At 31.7% G+C, this 20,527-nt stretch overlaps 1 protein-coding gene across 1 annotated transcript in view; it reads left to right on the top strand.

The window, feature by feature from the left end:
* Positions 1 to 20,527, top strand: part of LOC127729337 (beta-mannosidase-like) — a 61,919-nt gene that overhangs the window by 26,929 nt on the left and 14,463 nt on the right. The window contains exons 7-14 of the mRNA XM_052237094.1: positions 5,615 to 5,763; positions 7,123 to 7,322; positions 8,934 to 9,001; positions 9,636 to 9,808; positions 11,473 to 11,644; positions 13,419 to 13,585; positions 14,337 to 14,474; positions 17,726 to 17,805. Of these exons, the coding sequence (XP_052093054.1) occupies positions 5,615 to 5,763; positions 7,123 to 7,322; positions 8,934 to 9,001; positions 9,636 to 9,808; positions 11,473 to 11,644; positions 13,419 to 13,585; positions 14,337 to 14,474; positions 17,726 to 17,805 (1,147 nt within the window). The remainder of the gene's footprint in view (positions 1 to 5,614; positions 5,764 to 7,122; positions 7,323 to 8,933; positions 9,002 to 9,635; positions 9,809 to 11,472; positions 11,645 to 13,418; positions 13,586 to 14,336; positions 14,475 to 17,725; positions 17,806 to 20,527) is intronic.

Below are 20,527 nucleotides of genomic sequence, written 5' to 3'. Positions count from 1 at the left end.
TCTGATTCAAAAATTTAACAATATTTTTTGATATTTGGATGATATATTGGCTCTCAATAATGACGACTTCAGTATGTATACTAAAGAAATTTATCCTGTTGAACTTACTTTAAATAAAGCTAATACTAACAATGACCACTGTCCTTTCCTAGATCTTGATATCTATATCATTAACGGGAAGCTTAATACAAAAATTTATGATAAAAGAGATGATTTTTCATTTCCTATCATTAGTTATCCATTTTTAGATGGTGACGTTCCCTTGTCACCATCTTATGGTGTTTATATATCTCAACTTGTACGATTCGCCCTTGTATGTAACAACGTATTAGATTTTAGCGAGAGAAATTTATGTATTACTGAAAAATTATTACACCAGGGTTTTCAATCATAAACTAGTCAAAACATTTACTAAATTTTATCATTGGTACAAGGACATCATTCGTAAATATAACTCAACATGCAGACATCTTATACGTTCAGGTATTTCACATCCAATCTTTTATGGTAATATTCTTTACAAAGCACAAAAATGTCAGTATTCACCTCAAAAGCTAACAAAACCTTTGAACAGACTTAATAAGAAGGGATATAGTTACGATACTGTTGTCAGGTCATTAAAGATTGCATATTTTGGCTTTAATATTGATTCACTTATAGGGTCTTTGCATCGGAATTAAACATATTTATTCTAAAACCAGATGTTGGCATGACACGGGTTATGTTCTTCTCATATATTTTATGATGGTATAATACTAAACCCCTAACAGGAGGGATTGTGCCTGATATTCATATGATGAAGACATAATCTTTCAATCAGTTTAATTGAGGTCTGGAGCTGGCATGTCAGTAACTGCTAGTAGTCTGTTGTTATTTATGTATTATTGTTATTTTGTTTATTTTCTTTTGTTTCCTATTCTGACATCGGACTCGGACTTCTCTTGAACTGAGTTTTACTGTGCGTACTGTTGTACGTTTGTTTTTTCTACATTGGCTAGAGGTATAGGGGGAGGGTTGAGATCTCAAAAAACATGTTTAACCCCGCCACATTTTTGCGCCTGTCCCAAGTCAGGAGCCTCTGGCCTTTGTTAGTCTTGTATCATTTTCAATTTTAGTTTCTTGTGTATAATTTGGAGTTTAGTATGACGTCCATTATCACTGAACTAGTATACATATTTGTTTAGGGTCCAGCTGAAGGACGCCTCCGGGTGCGGGAGTTTCTCGCTGCATTGAAGACCCATTGGTGGCCTTCGGCTGTTGTCTGCTCTATGGTCGGGTTGTTGTCTCTTTGACACATTCCCCATTTCCATTCTCAATTTTAAGGTTCACTCAATACGTCATTTTGACGTGCATTTTTACTTATTTCTCCGCTAATCTAGAACGGTTGTAGAAAATATTACATCTCACAATAGAAAATAGTTATATATGTATAAATATTCTTCGATATCATAACAATAACAAATAAATAAACAGAAAACTACCTTTTCTCTATCTATTGATGTTCCGTCACCGTGCCGGATATTAGAGGGGCCTGATGGGGGGGTCTCATCACGATTCACGAGTTGATTTTTTTTTGTCAATCACAATTCACAGAAAATAAATTTCCATGATCACGGATCACGAAAATATAAAAAAAAAAAAAAATATGTAGAAAAACGGATCACGATAGTGAAAATGCGCCGGTCACGAAGAACGAAAATAACCCATCAGGCCCCTCATATTTGATACCATCAAGTTCAAACATTTTTTGCCGGGGTAGTTTAGACACAGTTTAAATGGCTGTTTCTATTGAATCATTAATGCCATTTCTTATCCAAGCAATCCTCTGTTCATATTGATTCTAAAATAATATAAAATTAATATTCATTGAAAACTGGATGGCAAATCTCAATATTTTATATTTTTCGTTTTGTTTTATCCACTATTTGATTTTGAAAATCCCAATGCAAGGACAAGTAATTGTAAAATACCGGCTTGTGATGAATCCCTGGACAACGAGAATGCTTTCCTTAAACCAATTCAGGTTCAACTTTTTAATTATAAGCACGAAAGGGTGATGAAATAAACGTAAATGGTTAAAAAAAATGGACAAGACCACGTTGTCATAGAAAGGGTAAAACTTCTTTAAATATTTTGGGATTGATTTATTGAGCACTATCCACACCTTTCATGAAGTTTCTGCATCTTTTTATTCTTATAAAAGCGAAAAACTCAAGAAAGAAATAAGTCTTTTTGACAGTAAACGTTCTGCCAATGACGCCATTTTGTTCTTTCATTGAACAAGCCCCTCCGAGATTTGACTTTGTTTGGTGAAAAAACGATCTCAGTCAAATAAACCAGTCAATAACATGATTGTAATTGTACAGATAAACACCAGAAATTAGAAAATAGAAAAACAATAGCGCTGAAATTTGATTGGATACCGCTGCGGTCTGCCCAATAGCACAGCGCTGAAATACAAAAGCGTTGAATACCGCAGCGCTAAAACAGCCTGGGAAGAACACTGTGTTTATTCTCAAATTATAGTATGGAGCTTTGAGATATTTGTTAACTTTTGAATTAAATTGGTAGGAGCAAATGCATTTGGATCTTTAATATGCATAAGTACCAATTTCACTGAAAAAAAAATCCACAGAAAGATGTAAAGATTGATCTTTTTAAAGCATTAATTTGCATCTCTGCACCTGGGCAACAGTTTTTTTTTTAATCCTAAAAAAAGAGAAAGTTGAGTACACCTTTTTACTTTCAGACATGTTTGAGTTGACTGTTTTGTCTTGAAAATATTAAAGGAAAAATATTTGTTACATCATCTTGCTCTAGATTCCATTATTTTTATACGTTTATGTATCATGTTGATATGATAACCCTAAAAAATTTTACAGTACCTAAAAATGCAATATGTGGGTCAGGTAAAATACCTTTCTAATGAGTCATAACAACAGAGTATGTGTGTTTGAATAGCAAAAATGCTACTACAAATATTCAAACTTGATGTATATTTCTTACTTGTATTTTTTTTAAATTTTCGTTCACTAATTTTTAATTGAAATTTAGGCATATTAATAAATTTATTCATGACATGTACTGAAAAAAGAGAAGTCTGACCCACCACACACTAACACCCTCTTAATATTTTTACTAAAAACCCTTGATGACATACTTACTTGTGGATCTATTTATGCATAACTTCCAAAAAAAATCTTTTTTTGTGTGTATTTTCTAGGTTAATTAGTCTTCAACCTCTATCAAAATATTTGAATACAATTTTTTAGCGTTTTTTAGCCTTCGTAAAATTCCCCTTGACAACCAATCATACAATAGTTTTAAGTTGACAAAAGGTCTAAACGTACATTAAATCATGCTTTATAGGTAGAAAATGCATTTTTTTTAAAAACAACTGTTATGTAAGGATTGTAATGATGCCATGAAGATGAATTTACTGCTTTTCAAGAACTAAATTGACAGCATGTCCTCTCTTCCATGGCCTCCATTTCACGATTGAAAAAATTAGGTGTCCTAATGGGAAGATGATTTTGACAAAGTAGAATACTGACTGACAAAGACAGCAACTGAGATTGATTCCTATAATATACATGTGGTAGGATTAACTGTTTTATGAGCTATACCATGATCCCATAATTTAAAGTTCAGCGGCAGACAACCCTTAATGAAATATGGGCCTTGTGGTACCATGGCTATATTGTTTCAATATTACAGTAAAATTCTTCACTGGAGACCTACATGTATCACAATTAATTTGCAATAAGATGTGTGTCAATATTCCCAGAATTTTGTTGTTTTGGCAATATAGTTACAACACCTTTCTTCAATACACCTTATTGCTATTTATTCCAATCCAGATAAGTTCTAAAATTACACAACTTTTTCAAACCAGTTGAAGCTATCTGGGGCCCTGTTCAAACAATGTATATAAGTGCATAAAACTTTTCATAGAGACTGACCGTGCAAGGGCTGTATAGCCATTCAAGGTTGTTAAAAACTTCCATTTGTTGTAGAGACTTATTTAAACCATTGTAAACACATCAAACAAAGCATTTTTAAAGAATTTAAATTTGTTTTTTAAAAATTGCTTCATAAACTAAAAATTTTACAAAATTTTGCTGATGATCTTTGTTTTTGCAACACTTGACCTCAACATGAAGTTTTCTACGAAACTGTTTTTCGTGGATTGGACTAAATAGGGGATAAGGTGTATATCTCTGCGTTCTGGCATCATCTCGGCAATACTACCAAACTAAAATGTATACTGTTAGTCACATCATTTATTAATTTAAAATACTCTACATTTATTTACTCTCTTGAAGGTAAGAGTTTCATGGATAAACTCTCAGATCAAATGTATTATATCCACTTCATTTGGAAATCTGATCGATAGTTGTCTCATCAAACCACATCTCCTTATTTTTTATATTGTTTGATCGCAGACAGATAAGTTTAACTTTGTCCTTCAGTGAATCAATACAAAAAAAAATATTTGTTTTGAAATAATTTATCTAAAGATGTCATGCACATACTGGTACCTAATTTTGCAGCTAATTAATGAATAATTTGTCAAACAATATTAATATTTTCCACAAGCATTACACAAATTTTCAGTGAAAATTATTCATACTGTAAATGCAGAAATTTTATTGAGGTTTTAATGTTGTTTAATTCCTTGATAGATATTACCCAAGAAAAATAACTGCAAGGTAAAATTAATCTTTAAAGAACATTACTTTGAAATTGTAAAACATAAAAATCATGAAACCACCAAATTGTAACCTGTTCAAAATTGATGTTTCTATGCTATATAATATAGAAATCAATATTTTATGAAATAAAATAAATAATAACAAATGAAAAAGATATGAAAATTATGTACAGTACCACCCAACTGCCTCTTCTTATAACTTAAATTTCTTTCATGTAATCGCTAGGTAAATGATAACTTTAAAATCCAGTTTATGTCTTTATTTGAAGAACGAATTTATTTAACAAAATGTTTAAATTAATCAAGACCAAAAGCTGGGTCTGGATCTGCTGCTTGCTATTGATTGAGTTAACATGTAAACTGAAGCATAACTAATCATTCCCTATTACTGACGTCAAGAAAACTTTGTAGAAAATTTTCATTGTTAAATGAGTATTTCAAGCTATCAGCAAACAGGAAGTGGCTGCACGACAGATGGTGCATTACTAACACACTACAATTCAACATTATCAAGCTGCAGACCAAATAAAAAATCATTTTATTTCATAGAAGCAAAAAAAGAAAGTTTTCTACGCAGGGTCTTTTTTTGAATGGACAGACGAACAGACAGAGTTCAGCAGTTATTAGACCTGATTTGGCTATTGGCAACGCAGGTAAAAATGTAGGTTTTTTGCTGTGTCACATACATTATGATATTTTGCTATATGTATTAGATTTACCCTTAAGTAAAAGCCTTTCTGTGCACAAGATTTAGAGATTTTTTAATTTTTGGTAAAAGCACTTTATAGAAAATGAATAATCATACAATATACCAGGTAATCAAAATTCAGTTAGAAAAAGGATAAAATTAAAAGTCAGTACACCACTACTTGTACTAAAAGCTTTTTTTTTTCATTTCAGTGACGTCTGCCATGTTTTCATCACAGTCACTTGTACTGGTTTGTGAAGGACTGGATACAGTATCCCGTGTTTTTATCAATGGATTCATAGTTGGAACATCAGATAACATGTTTGTTAGATATGTGTTTGATATAAAGAGAATTGCTAGGGTATGATTGAATTATGTTTATAAATTCATTTAACATAATCATATATTATATTCCACAAAATTACTTTCATATGATACTACGTCAAGCTTATTATCTGTTATGGTGAGATCTAATGATGTATTAAGTTAATGATTTGATGAAGTATTTTTAATGATTATGTGACAGACTTTTAGTCCTACAACTGTTTTTAGTCTATTAGGTAAATTATCAGTTTGAGGTTTTTAAAATTGATACATTTCCAGTTGAAATATAGTAATTTTTTTTAGAAATTTCAGCTAAAGATAAACAATTTTCAGCTTGAGGCCCATCCATGGTTAGAAGATTTATGACTGGAGGTTCATATTATTTACGGCCCTCTGTATTCTTATTTTAAGTGTCAGGAATACTAGTATATTACACTGAATTTTTACATACTTGGAAGTTGAGATGTGCACCTTTTATTAGATATTTAAGGATATGATAAATGTAATTATCGCCATTTTCTCAAATTTGTCCATGATTTTTCTGTATGGTAATTTTCCATATTACTCTATTTGAGTTATATGGTTATTTTTTCAGTCGAGTAGAAAGAGAATGTATAAGCCTACGTCATTGACGTTGCCTAGGAAAATAGCGATAAACAGATTATCAGTGGTCTTTCAAACTTAAGGATGTTTCTCGGCTAGATCCCTTCACCCTTCGTTGACATAGTAGCTGAAAAACACCCTCTTGTTTGAAAAACCACCTATAATCAATAACTTAAGTACTTTTTTTACATTTACTTTATCCTGTTCCTCAGTGGTAACAATTATAGCAATGAACATGCAAAATAGATTTTTACTTCTTTTATATTATATTCTATTGAGAAAATAGAAAACTTAATAAATCTCACAAATCAAACACCTCACTCCTTCATTTGTTTACATCAAACGCCTCACTCCTTCATTTGTTTACATCAAACGCCTCACTCCTTCATTTGTTTACATTTTATGTTTACTTTGAGAAACCCCAAAAAATCTTTTGTATCGCAACTAAAGTAGATATTGTATAATGTTAGAAGATTCTATTAGAATTTATTGAAATCCAGTCACTGATTCAAGAGGAGTAATGGATAAAAAATGTCTATCCCCTTTTGTTGATATGGTAAAGTATATATAAATTCACAATGTCATGGAGGTGTTGAAGATTTTTTGAAACTTTTATTGAAATCTAGTCACTTCTTTGGGAGGAGTTGCTGATATAAAGTGCAAACAGATGAATGAATGAACAGAAAAAATTATCACTACAAATCCTCTGCTTTGCTAGGAAGAAGGGTAATAGTATTAAAAAAAAAATCATGAAAGAAGCATATTGATACAGATATATTCTTAATCATTTTAGGTTGGGACAAATAACTTAACAATAGTGTTTTCATCACCTGTGAAGTTTGCAGAAAGTGAATCCAAGTCATATCATTATGCAGTACCACCAGTGGCCCTGGTTCCAGAATACCATGGTGAAAATCATGTGCAGTTTATACGTAAATGTCAGTGTTCATTCAGCTGGGACTGGGGACCATCATTTCCTGCCATGGGTATATGGTGAGCATGGTATTAGCTTATAGTGATTCTCTTTTGCTCAGTGGCCAATTTGTTGCATTTTTATTAAAACAAATGAATAAAAGGAGATGTGTGGTAGACCTCAATGAACCAGTAACTCAATAACACAAAAAGGCAAAAGACATCAAGAGATCGCCATATGGTCTTCAACAACAGACTGATGTCTATACAATATGTCAATCACTAAATTACTTCACGTCAAGACAAGTTACCAATAAATATTACAGTGGCTAATTAAAGACAATGAATGACAAGTTTCCTAACTAGAAATTTGCACATTTGTTTATGACAGGGTTAAACTAGTTTTTGACTCGGCTGCGACTAGTCACAGAATGCAAGACAAAGGAATATCTATCGCAAGGTGGTGGCAACATAAACTATTTGTATAAATTTCATAAGGTAGTAGACCTCGATGCTTCATACCTTGTATTCAGATGCCTAATGCTTCAAAGTTTCTGTCTGTCATACGTCCATTGTCCTTAACCTCATTTTCATGGTTCAGCAACTGCTTGAAAAAATGTAAATTTTTTTTTTATGTGAAATACTCACTTATTTCAAGTAATAGGATACCTATATTTGGTATATGAGATCCTTGCAAGTTCTTCATATACATCAGACAGAGTTCAAGGTCAAGACTGTATCTCAGATATTATAAGCAATTGGTCAACTATATTTGGTGTTTGAAATGATTGTAAGATGTAAATTTCTCTATGGCAGGTTTCATATGACCTTGACCTTTTTTTATAAGGTTCATTGGACAATGTTCAGTTTATGTGGTTTGGTCAATTTCTTAGAAACTATAAGCAATAGATCAGCTTCTATTTGGTGTATGGCATGATTGTAAGATTAACATGTCTGTATGACAGGTTTCATCTGACCTTGACCTTTTTTTCATGGTTCATTGGACAATGTTAAGTTTATGTGGTTTGGTCTATTTCTCAGAAACTTTAAGCAATAGGGCCTCTATATTTGCTGTTTGCAATAATTGTAAAGTGTACATGTCTGTCTGACAGGTTTCATTTGACCTTTACCTCATTTTTATGGTTCATTAGTCAATGTTTAAAGTTCATTGTTTGTTAGTTTATTAGACACTTTAAGCAATAGGTCAACCATATTTAGTGTGGTATGATTGTATGGTGTACTTGTTGTCTGGCAGGGTTCATATGACCTTGACCTTATTTTCATGGTTCATTTGTTAATGTTAAGTTTTCATAATTAGGTTTGTTGCTCATATGCTATAATCATAGTTTAACTATATTTTGTGTATGATTGTAAGGTGTCCATGTCTGTCTGGCTGGGTTCATCTGACCTTGACCTCATTTACATGAATCATTTAGCAAAAAAAAACAACGTATACAGTATTTAAACACAATTGTAAAATTTTCAAGGGTTCTTTTTGATATTCTAAATTTTCCATAAATTACCTCATTTTGGAAAAATAATTGTTTTTTTCCCTGTTGAAGGCCATCAATTTCTTAATTTGATGTTGTAGGTTTTATTTTTGCTGAAGAATAGTCCATGTTGGATTCAAATGTAATTTACCATCTGACATGAATTCTTGAATTAATCTTAAACATTTGTTTTCTTTTACAGGAGAGATATTTATATTCAGGGTTATAACAATGCAGTTATTAGAGATGTAACAGCTGAAACTTTAAAAGGTACTTAGGCATTTACACCAATTTTAACCATGCTTTCCTTCAATATTATTCAAACTTTGCTTAGTGGTTGCACACAGATTGAAGAAATTCACCCCCTTTCTTGGGACTGATTTAAAAAAAAAAACCTCAGTAGTCCCAGATTGGGAACTTTTGACATTGAATTCTATAAAAGGTACCTAGTTTGTGTCCTGTGTAACTCCAACAGTTTCCTATCTTAAATTCATTATTTTAACTTGGCATTTGCATTTTGAACCAAATATATAATTATTTTTTTTTCAAAATTGGTGGAATAATTTCAGACTTATGGGCACTGAAACTTGTTTATGTTTAAAGTAGTTATACACCCCCATAGTAGTAAAAATAACATGCATACATTTTGGTCTTTATAAACCAGGATGCATAGATATGAGTTGTTTAGTAATATATAAACAGGTTTTTTGGAATCTACTAGTTATTACATGTATTATGATAGATTTATGGTGTTCTAACTGTTCAACTATAACATACCGGTATGTCACATCTGTTCATTTTCAGATAATAAGTGACAAATAAAGACTTCTTTAGCTTTTGACTTTGATGCAGAATATATATCAGTGAAAAATATTTATCTTGTTTTTATATGATCATTTTATAGGTACAGACGGAACATGGAAATTAAGTATAGAAGTTTTTGTGGAAATACCTCATCTTGCTACAGTAAATGGTAAATTGGAAGCTCGATTAGACTCAACTCCAGTATCTCTGACAGTTCCAGTAAAATTTAGTGAAAAAAATAAGAGTGCTGTTCTGCAAATTAATATTCCTAAGGTTAGTAATTTCTGATACATACTGAAAGGATCTGTACCTGGATAGACGATTGTTTGATAAGCAAGGCTAATCAGTTGTTACAATTGTATGATATTTAATATAATGATAAATTTTTGTCCAGCCTGTGACATTCGCAGCAGCCACATCAACATTTAGGTACAGTCTTTGTATACAATTTTTTTAAACACACAAAATCTTCATGGAATTTGATGAAACTGACAGAATTTTTTTAATGATCAAAAGACAGTTTAAAAAGTAAAATTTTAGAAATACTTTTTTCTTGAAAGTCTTTCAGCCAGTTTGTGAAGCAAAATTATTATTCAGTCCACCAACAATATTTGTCCAATTCATACATTATTTCCTGCAAAGTTATCTAGAATGTATCTTGATGTTCCCTTTGGTTGTCAAAATCTTCTGAATGCCTCTGTGGTCTCATAGTAGCGTGCTTGCCTTGAATTAGGTTGTGGGTGTTATCCCTAGCCGGGTAAAATGAAAGACAATTGGGTTTTGCTGCTTCTCTGCTAAGCATGGAACATTTATAGGTAAGAGCAAAGACTGGTCAACATGGAGTCAGAATAATGTGTCCTGGTAGGGTAACATGTCTTCCTTCAAACTGTTACCTTGTGAACTAGCATGTTTAAAAATCCAGCTATGTATCAGTCATGTACAAAGCAGGGTTTAAGTTCATATTACATTATCATGTGCTCGTCCTTAATACCCATGTAGAGGCTGTATACCTGCCTTGAGTGTTGGAGGTTGTGTGTTTGATCCCCGGCTGAGTCAAACCATAGACTTAAAAATTGGTATTTGCTGCTTCTCCACCAAGCATGTGGCATTAAGGAGTTAGATCACAAACTGGAATCTTTTCTGTTCCATTATAGTGTAGAAAAGATTGAAAAAATTCACTTACTTTGCAATTTCAATAACCAGATAAAGGCTTCTATTAAATTCTTTATGATACTTTTCTGGGTATTTACTTTGATACAGTAAGACATAATTTATACATCCTTGTTACATTAAGCTGGGAAATATTTCCATGCTGGTTGTTGACATTACTTTAACAAGTGATAGAGGCTTGTAGATTTCAAATACTATAGATGCATCACTGTATTAATTTACTATAATATTACAAGATACAGTCATCCTATTTTAAAAGGTTCTTCTTTAAACAGGTTTTTCCTTTACTGAGACAATTTTTTATACGCATATGAGAGCTGTTTTTTCTTTCATAAATTTACAAGTTTTATTACACGCCCACATTTTTTCTACTAAAGGAATTGTCTCAAGAGAAGTGGTCTACTGTTTCAGTTACATACATTTTTGGCTGGGTTGCACAAAGTGCAATATCTGCTTGTGGTATGATAATGTCAGACTGATTGGTGTGAGGATGATAGTGATAAGTTGGTACCCTGAAACTTCACAGAAAGATTACAGGCATATTGAAGTTGTACACCTGCTATTATGGAATTTTTTGAGGAATTTTCAAGACTTGGCATTTTAGTCATTTAAGCAAAATTACAGAATACAGTACCAATATTGTGTAATTAACTCCTTATACAGTTTTTCACCCAGATTCTGGAAACATCACAGAAAGTATTCCATTGTTTAATAAACATTCTGTACAATTTAAGCCATCCGAGTCTGTAACCCTTGTTTAATTACAGAACGTCAATATTAAAGAATGGTGGCCAAATGGTTATGGGAACCAGACACTGTATAAATTATACACATTCTTTACTGGTAGTAATGGTCAAGAAATGGTTGGTAAAAGTATAAATATAGGCTTCAGGACTGTTGAAGTGGTAGAAGATTTTGTGTCCAGTGACCACTCTCAAGGTAAGATAACAGTAATTACAGGGTTAACAAATTATAAATCTGCAATGATTGATGAAATACTAAATATTAGCCATGATTGGCTAAGATTCGAATCCTTCAATCTTGTTTGTTAGTATTGTTATTGGGGATTCATTATTTTTTGTGAGACACTAATTTTCATGGATTTCGTGGGTATAGGAAAACCACAAATTTAAAGATTATAAATTTTCTGAGGGTTTGTAAGCAAACTTTGGCAAAACCACAAAATAAAATGTACATGAAAATACAATTGTTTCTCAATCCACAAAAATTGGTATCCCCAAAAATAAATGAATTTACAGTACCTCAGTTGACATGGTTGCTGAACTGAATAAATCTCTGTTTTACAGCAGTCATTAACTTGGAATCATTTTAATATCTTATAATTTATTAAATTAATTGATGTAGTGTAACTAAAAATAATTTTTTGCTGTCTTTTATTTTTTCTTTCTGCTTCTCAATTTGCAATTTTCAACTCAGTAGTTTTTTCTTTGGGGTTGTTCTGATCAATTGAACTCTTACCCTTATTTCATTGACCATAAGCATATTTAACGATCTCTCTCTCTCTCTCTCTCTCTCTCTCTCTCTCTCTCTCTCTCTCTCTGAAATCAAAACACCTACTATGATATACAATTGTCTTCAAAGTTATCCATGAATTGTACAGAAAATAAATTGAATTAGTGTAGTGAAGATATGAATGACAAATTAACTGAAGAAATCATTCAAATTTTTTAAGACATTCTATTGCAATGTTAGGAAACTTGCAGAGAAACAAATGAAAAGATTACTATGATTCTCATGTGGTATGACTTGGTTTTTTTTGATAAACATTATATAATTAATGTACACTACCGCACCAAAAGTGAAGATGATACCAAGAAGTATACATTGAATAATGTATTGAAATTTGAACAAAACTTGGTCAAAGTAAGCTTTTAAACTGTACAATAATGAGTCAAGTACATCTTTCTTTGCAAGAAAAGACCGGTTAAAATAAACTAACTAAATTACAAAATAAATTTGAATTCACAAATAAGTTCATCAAATAAAATTTGCCATATAAGAATTGTTAATAATTAAGGTTTATAAGAATAAAACCATTGTCTTTACCTATAAGAATTGATAAAGGGATGATGCATAACTTTTTGTTTGATTAGACCTTTTTTCATATTACCGATTTTTGACTCCTGAGTTTATATTTTTTTCGACAGGTTACCTACTCTGTGATGGGACATCCTGGTACTCAGTCAAGGAAGAGCAGCTTAAAGAGGTAAAATCAAGCTTACAATCGGTACAATTTGGGGGAAATTTACTGTTTTAAGTTTTTTATTCACGACAAAATCATCGGAAAACAGTAAACTTTTCCTCCAAATTGCACCAATTATTAGTTTGATTTTACTTCTTTTTGTAGCTCTTCTTGACCGAGTACCAGGATGTCCTACCACAGAATATGTAACCTGTCGAAAAATTGTATAATCTGAAGTCAAAAGTCGGTAATATGAAAATAGTCTATTGTCACTTGTTGATTTTCCTCCAAAAAAATAGGATTTAGTACTTGTATACCTGAAGTTGAAATGATAACCTTATTATAATGGCTACACCATCGATAGATTTTTGCATATTAAACTCATTGACTGTGAAAGTGTTTATCACACTTTTAATTCATGATTAAGGACAGTAATTCCAAATTGATATACAACTTATAATTTCAATAACCAAATTTCATTCATAATAAACTGTATTCCATTATTTTTAGGTACAACCTTTTACTTCAAGATAAATGGTCAGCCAGTATTCTTCAAAGGTTCAAACTGGATTCCTGCTGATAGCTTCTTGGATAGAGTCTCAAAGTCTAGGATAGAGAATTTACTACAGTCTGCTAAAGATGCCAACATGAATGTTTTGAGGGTCTGGGGAGGAGGCGTGAGTGAAAAATCTGATCATAATTTTTATTATTTTTATGTGCTTGCTCTATTTCTTGTAATCACATTAAATGTGCTGTTCATTTAACTTACACAAATTGTTTTTATTTACTGGTTCAGAAAATATTTTTATTGGTTATCTCCCTTAGTCATTCTGATATATATATTTTTTTAAAACTTATTCATGTTTAAGTAAGAAAGGTAAAAATTTCTCCTGACTTCATTAATTTCTCTAATAGTGTGTTTGATTGTCTGTCTTTAATATGTGTCTTTACCATTCATAAAAGTATAATTGCATGGACATTGAAAATCTCATTTGTCTGATACTTAAAAAATAATTCCTAATATACAAGCCAACATGGAGCAATTTGAAGGCGTGTGCATATACTTAACATCTGTGCACAGTATATTTCCATGATTAATTCTTGAGATTAAAAAAGGTTGAACTTTTATTAAAAACAACTTAACAAGAATAAAATGTTTACAGATAGTGGACACCTGTGCTCTATGTTTCCTAGGTCTTAAATTTGGTTAAAATACAGACGATTTTGTCAAATATGCAAAAGTCTCTATTTTTGACCTATTTGGGATGTAAAAATCAACACTTTTAAATTAAACTTTGATTTAAATTTCTCACATGTCTTTTCATCAACTTAAAACATTTTTTATCTTGAAACATTGAACTTAATAATCGGGGCCAAATATGGCCTTTACCGAATTTTACAAGTTATTTTATTTAATTTATTCTGCAGATATATGAAATGGAAGAGTTCTATGACATTGCAGACAGATTAGGAATAATGATATGGCAAGACTTTATGTTTGGATGTTCCATGTATCCTACTGATCCAACATTTCTCAATAGTGTGACTGAAGAAGTCACTCACCAGGTATAAATATAATATAGACGATCTTACTAGTCCTTCTGAAGCATTGCGAAGTTCATATGAAAATATGTCAAAACATACACCTCTTTACTATTCTCTTGATAAACTACTGAATATGTCCATAAGCACAGTCAATCAGAAGCAAAGCCTTGCAAGTTGATCGTACTAAAGATAAACTCTGTGATACTTAAAACAAGTATATTCTAACAAAAAATTCGACACTTAAACTGTATTAAAGATGTGAGAATAAGTTAATGCAGGGTTCTCACTAGGAATTTTTCATGGTGAGTCCCAATAGATTTTGATGAGTCCAGGATGCATGTAATTTTTTGTGTCTTAATATGATGAAATAAAACTAAAATGACGCGTGTTGGATAGGTAGTTTTTATTATATCAATAAAAGTTATGATCTCTTAAGTTATTGTTCATTACAACATGTATAGACTGCCATTTCCTCTCTTTGTTTGGTTTAGTTGGGGTAGTGAATGAAGTTGTTGTTTCTGAAGATCTTTCTATGTCTATCAATTCTTGGTGTAGTGGGTCATTGACTCTTGGGTCTTTTACTTGGTTCAGATGATTCAATATCATCAGGTTCCCTTTTGAAGGACTTTAACTTTGACTGACTCTGACATTGTGATACTGATGTCATTTTTTGGACAAGCCAGTATTTATAAGAAATTGGGATTGCATGAACACAGACTTGTCAGTCACAGTTCTTATTAATCAATTTTAATTATATTTAATCATTGAGTTAATAATCACTTGATGTTCTCATCATGATAATTTTTTATAATCTTTGATAAAAACAAGCAAATCTAAAGTGAACACCGTAACCTTATATCATTTTTTAATCGGATTTGTTTCAATTTCATAACATTTTTCACCTTTGTTTACAATCTCGATGTTCAACATGCACAATACGAGAACAATGTTAAATCATTTGAAGACCAGTAAAATTATTCTTATCCATAAAATATTTAATCTACACTGTTCTATGATCTATTTTATGAATAGAAGCAACAGTTAGGAAATACTATATGATTTCATTTCAAGTTATCAAATTTTTTTACTTTCTTTTGTTTCAATCGATAAGTACGTGATGTTCAACACGTGGAAGTATTCAAGCTTTTCAAATACTCGTAAAATTTTTAAAAATCGGTAACTATTACATATTTATTAATCAGTTTGAACAGAATTATTATATTTAAGGATGAAATACGTTTAATTATAAAAATAGTTATCAGTCAACAAAAATATTTATCTACGCATTACTTCATTTTTCAACATCGACTTCTGGTTTAGTTTCCTGTCTAAACAATGTCGACAATCATGAATCTTCTAGGCAAAACGATGTGTTTGGGACTCAGGGGATACAATGAGGACACGTCCCACGGACTCACAGGTTTCAAAAATGACGCGTCCAGCTTGTTTTTCATGTGTCCAGGACGCGTATACGCGTCTAAACTAGAACCCTGGTTAATGCTATGTTATATAAGAGGCAAGAGTTACTAACATTGATTTTGTTTTTAATAATTTTAAACTTAATATGTATTGCTATACAGTTATGAATATTTATCATGATACTTATATTTTGGCATTGCAGAAGGTCATGCTTTTCTCAGGCTGTTTATAAAGTCTTTACACTAAATCCATTGGATGTGCACTGATTTATATTTAAGAATACATGGTAAAACATATCTTATTTATTAGTCATAATGAGTGTTGAAGTAGTTTTCAGTAACTGAGAGTACTGTTAGATTATTGCAGCGATATAGCATTTCTGTGCTGAAGCGGTGTAAAGCAAACACCAATCAATCAATACTATTACATTGGTGTTTTTAGTCCCCTACCGACGAAGTCGAAGGGGACTATATGTTTGCACTCCTTCTGTCTGTCTGTCTGTCTTACTGTCTGTCTGTCTGTCTGTCTGTCCATCTGTCAGTCCAGCAAATCAGTTTTCTACACTTTTTTTCTTCATGCATGAAGATATTGATTTGAAATATGGTATATACTTTTATCATGACAAGTTACAGATCAAGTTCAAATTATGTTCCGGTCTGATGATTTTGTGCAGAGTTATGGTCCTTGGACTTAGAAAATTCACTCAAATAATCAGTTTTCCACACTTTTTTTCGGCAGTGACAGCAGTGTAAACTATTTGCATAAAGGTTTATATTTCAGAGGTGAGAATACCTGGAGACCTCATACTTTGTATACAGATGCCTTAAAGCTTATATTACGAAGTTTCCTTCTGTCATATGTCTGTTGTCCTTGATGTAATTTTCATAGATTCAGCGACAGCTTGAAAAAAAATTTAGTTTTTTTGTCATGTGTATTACTCACTCATTATGAATAATAGGATAACTTTTTTTGGTTTACGGGTTCCTTGCAAGGTTAACATGTCCTCAGATAGGTTTCATTTGACCTCAACCTCATTTCGTGGATCAGTGACTAAGGTTAAAGTTACGCGATTAGGTCTGCTTCTCAGATATAGTAAGCAGTAGATCAACTATATTTGGTGTATGAATTGATTGTAAGGTGTACATGTCTGTCTGACTTGGTTAATCTGACCTTGGCCTCATTTTCATGGATCAGTAATAATGTTAAGTTTATGCGATCCTTGTAGTAAAACTTTACCTTTAGGACTATCAACATAAAAATAAAGCATGATAAGTAAAGCAGGCGAGATATGTCATGCACATGGGCAAATAGTCCCTATATTGTCTGAAAAGAATTGAAAAATTGAATAAATCAATTTTTATGAAAACTATCAAAAGATTTAAACGTTGCAGAATTTAAAAGATTTTATTGCTATTTGCAAGATATCTACTTGACAAGCATTGAAACTATAATCGAAATAGATAACTCAAGCACTCCTTCTGTTTGAGTAAAAAGATCTTGAAATGTGCCTTGGGGTATACCCATAGGCAGTCTAGCAAGTAAAAATGCTTAAACACATTGTCACCATCAATTGTTTTTTTAAAGGTAGTGTGTCTTGGAAAAAAGACATATATGCAGTGTAATTTCTATAGCAAATTTTCATGGACAAAGACAAAAGGTTTTAGTGAATTATGTTAACAAACAAGATACAAAGAGAAATGGAAATTACCAGGCATAGATTCATAAACAAATAATCAAAATAAAGTCAGAACACCACTTTGATCTGTAGCTTCATTTTTTAATTTTATTTTATTCCTATATCATCCTGTGTCATCTCATCATTTGTATCTTATGGTCTATGATCTTTTCTTAAGGTTAGAAGACTTAAGCACAGACCATCCATAGTGATTTGGAGTGGTAATAATGAGAATGAAAAGGCATTAAGACAAAGCTGGTATGTTTACAAGCAGTCAGATTATTTTTTTTAAGTTCATGATAAGCATGTAATCTCAAAATTTTTCGTCAGTCCAATTAATTCAATTTGACCTCTTCCAAATTTTGTAACTTTTAGTTCACCTGGTCTAAAAGGCCATGTGAGCTTTTGCCATCACTTGGCGTCGTTTGTCGTCGTCCGTCAATCGGTTCTTCCTTTACTGTAAACATTTTAAACAATCTTCACCTCTGAAACTACTGGGTCAAATGTTACCAAACTATATCTGAATGTTTCTTAGGGTTTTTGTCGAGCCTTCGACTTTAGTCGAAAAAGCGAGACATAGCGATCCTACATTCTGTCAGCGTCGGCGGCGTCCACAAATATTCGCTCTGTGGTTAAAGTTTTTGAAATTTTAATAACTTTCTTAAACTATCCTGGATTTCTACCAAACTTGGACAGAAGCTTGTTTATGATCATAAGATAGTATCCAGAAGTAAATTTTGTAAAAATAAAATTCCTGTTTTTCTGTATTTTACTTGTAAATGGACTTAGTTTTTCTGCCAGGAAACATTACATTCACTCTGTGGTTAAAGTTTTTAAAATTTTAATAACTTTCTCAAACTATTCTGGATTTGTACCAAACTTGGACAGAAGCTTGTTTATGATCATAAGATAGTATCCAGAGGTAAATTTGTTCAAAATTTTTTTTTTATTTTTTCTGTATTTTACTTATAAATGGACTTAGTTTTTCTGCCAGGAAACAATACATTCACTCTGTGGTTAAAGTTTTTAAAATTTTAATAACTTTCTTAAACTATCCTGGATTTGTACCAAACTTGGACAGAAGCTTGTTTATGATCATAAGATAGTATCCAGAAGTAAATTTGTTAAAAAACAAATTTCATTTTTTCCGTATTTTACTTATAAATGGACTTAGTTTTTCTGCCAGGAAACAATACATTCACTCTGTGGTTAAAGTTTTTAAAATTTTAATAACTTTCTTAAACTATCCTGGATTTGTACCAAATTTGGACAGAAGCTTGTTTGTGATCAAAAGCTAGTATCTACATGATCTAGAAGGAAATTTTGTTAAAATTTGTACCTTTTTATCCGTATTTTACTTATAAATGGACTTAGTTTTTCTTCCTGTTACCGTAACATTAAATACAGTCTGCAGTTAAAGTTTTTAAAACATTTATTAGATTCATAAACTATCCTGGATTTATACCAAACTTTGACAGAAGCTTCTTCAATCGAAAGATAGTATCTAAAGGAATATTTTTATTGATTTTTTTCCTCATTTTTGTTGAGCCTGCGATTAACAGCAAAAGTAGGCGAGACACTGGGTTCCGCAGAACCCTTACAAATTTTTAGTTTAAAAATTGTATCCAGGCATATGATCAATAAATAAACATGGCCACTGTTGCTAAGAATAGAACATAGGAGTAAAATGCAGATTTTGGCTTATATCTCAAAAACTAAAGCAGTTAGAGCAAATCTGACATAGGCTACAACATATCATCAGGTCAAAGTCTACCTCCTTTTAAAGTTTTCAGAAAAGTGGGATAACCTATTTTGGTGTTATACCCCTGAAATGTCAATTTTTTTTTTTACAAATTTCACTGTTTTTATACACCCGTTTACGGGACGTATTATGGTATACCGTTGACTGTCCGTCTGTCCGTCCATCCGTCATCAACATGTCGGACATTAACTCAAAAAAGCTTTAACCAATATGCATCAAACTTTGGTGAATTGTTTATATCTATTGACGTGAGCTCCCTTTCGTTTTTTATAAATTTCAGATTTACCGTTTCCGAGTTTTGGGGTTTTATTCATTAAAAAAGGGGGGATTTTCCAGTTTTCCGACAATAACTCAAGAATGCTTTCACCAACTTGCAAGAAATTTTGGTGAATTGTTTATATCTATTGACATGAGCTCCCTTTCGATTTTTATAAATTTAAGATTTTACGTTTCTGAGTTACAGGGTTTTATTCATAAAAAAAGGGTGATTTTCCAGTTTTCGAACAATAACTAAAAAATACTTTCAGCAGTTCTCATGAAACTTTGGTGAATTGTTTATATCTGTTGATGTAAGCTCCCTTTAGAATTTTATAAATTTTAGATTTTACATTTCTGAGTTATAGGGTTTTATTCATTAAAAAAGGGGGGATTTTCCAGTTTTTGGACAATAACTCAAAAATGCTTTCAGCAGTTCTCACGAAACTTTGGTGAATTATTTATAGCTATTGATGTAATCTCCCTATTGATTTTCATAAATTTCAAATATGACATTGAGAAGAAATTGAACTTTATTTGTTTATAGTCTGACAACAGATTTACTAAGTATTGCGCAACAGCACAGTGTATTGCACAACAGCAAGAAATCTTTAATTGAATATAAATTCAATTCATATAACCAATTTCAAGTTCTTTGACTACATTTATTCAGAAACCTATAATATGTCAAATATTTAATTACAATCCAAATTCAGACCTGTATCAAGCTTGAATATTGTGTCCATTTTTGCCCCAACTGTTCAAGGTTGGACCTCTGCGGGCGTATCCAGCTGCGCTCAGCCGAGCAATTTATTGGTTATTATCTTGAAAACTATTACAGATAGAGAGAAATTTTAACAGTAAAAATAACCAGAACCATAAGATCTACAAATAAGTCAGCTTGGCATATACGTCAAATGACCCTTTATAGGAGTTATTTTGGCTCTAAGTGATGATTTTTAC

Source organism: Mytilus californianus, unplaced genomic scaffold, assembly GCF_021869535.1.
Source record: "Mytilus californianus isolate M0D057914Y unplaced genomic scaffold, xbMytCali1.0.p SCAF_2, whole genome shotgun sequence".
NCBI classification, from domain to species: domain Eukaryota; kingdom Metazoa; phylum Mollusca; class Bivalvia; order Mytilida; family Mytilidae; genus Mytilus; species Mytilus californianus.
This window is presented reverse-complemented; position numbering and strand designations above follow the sequence as displayed.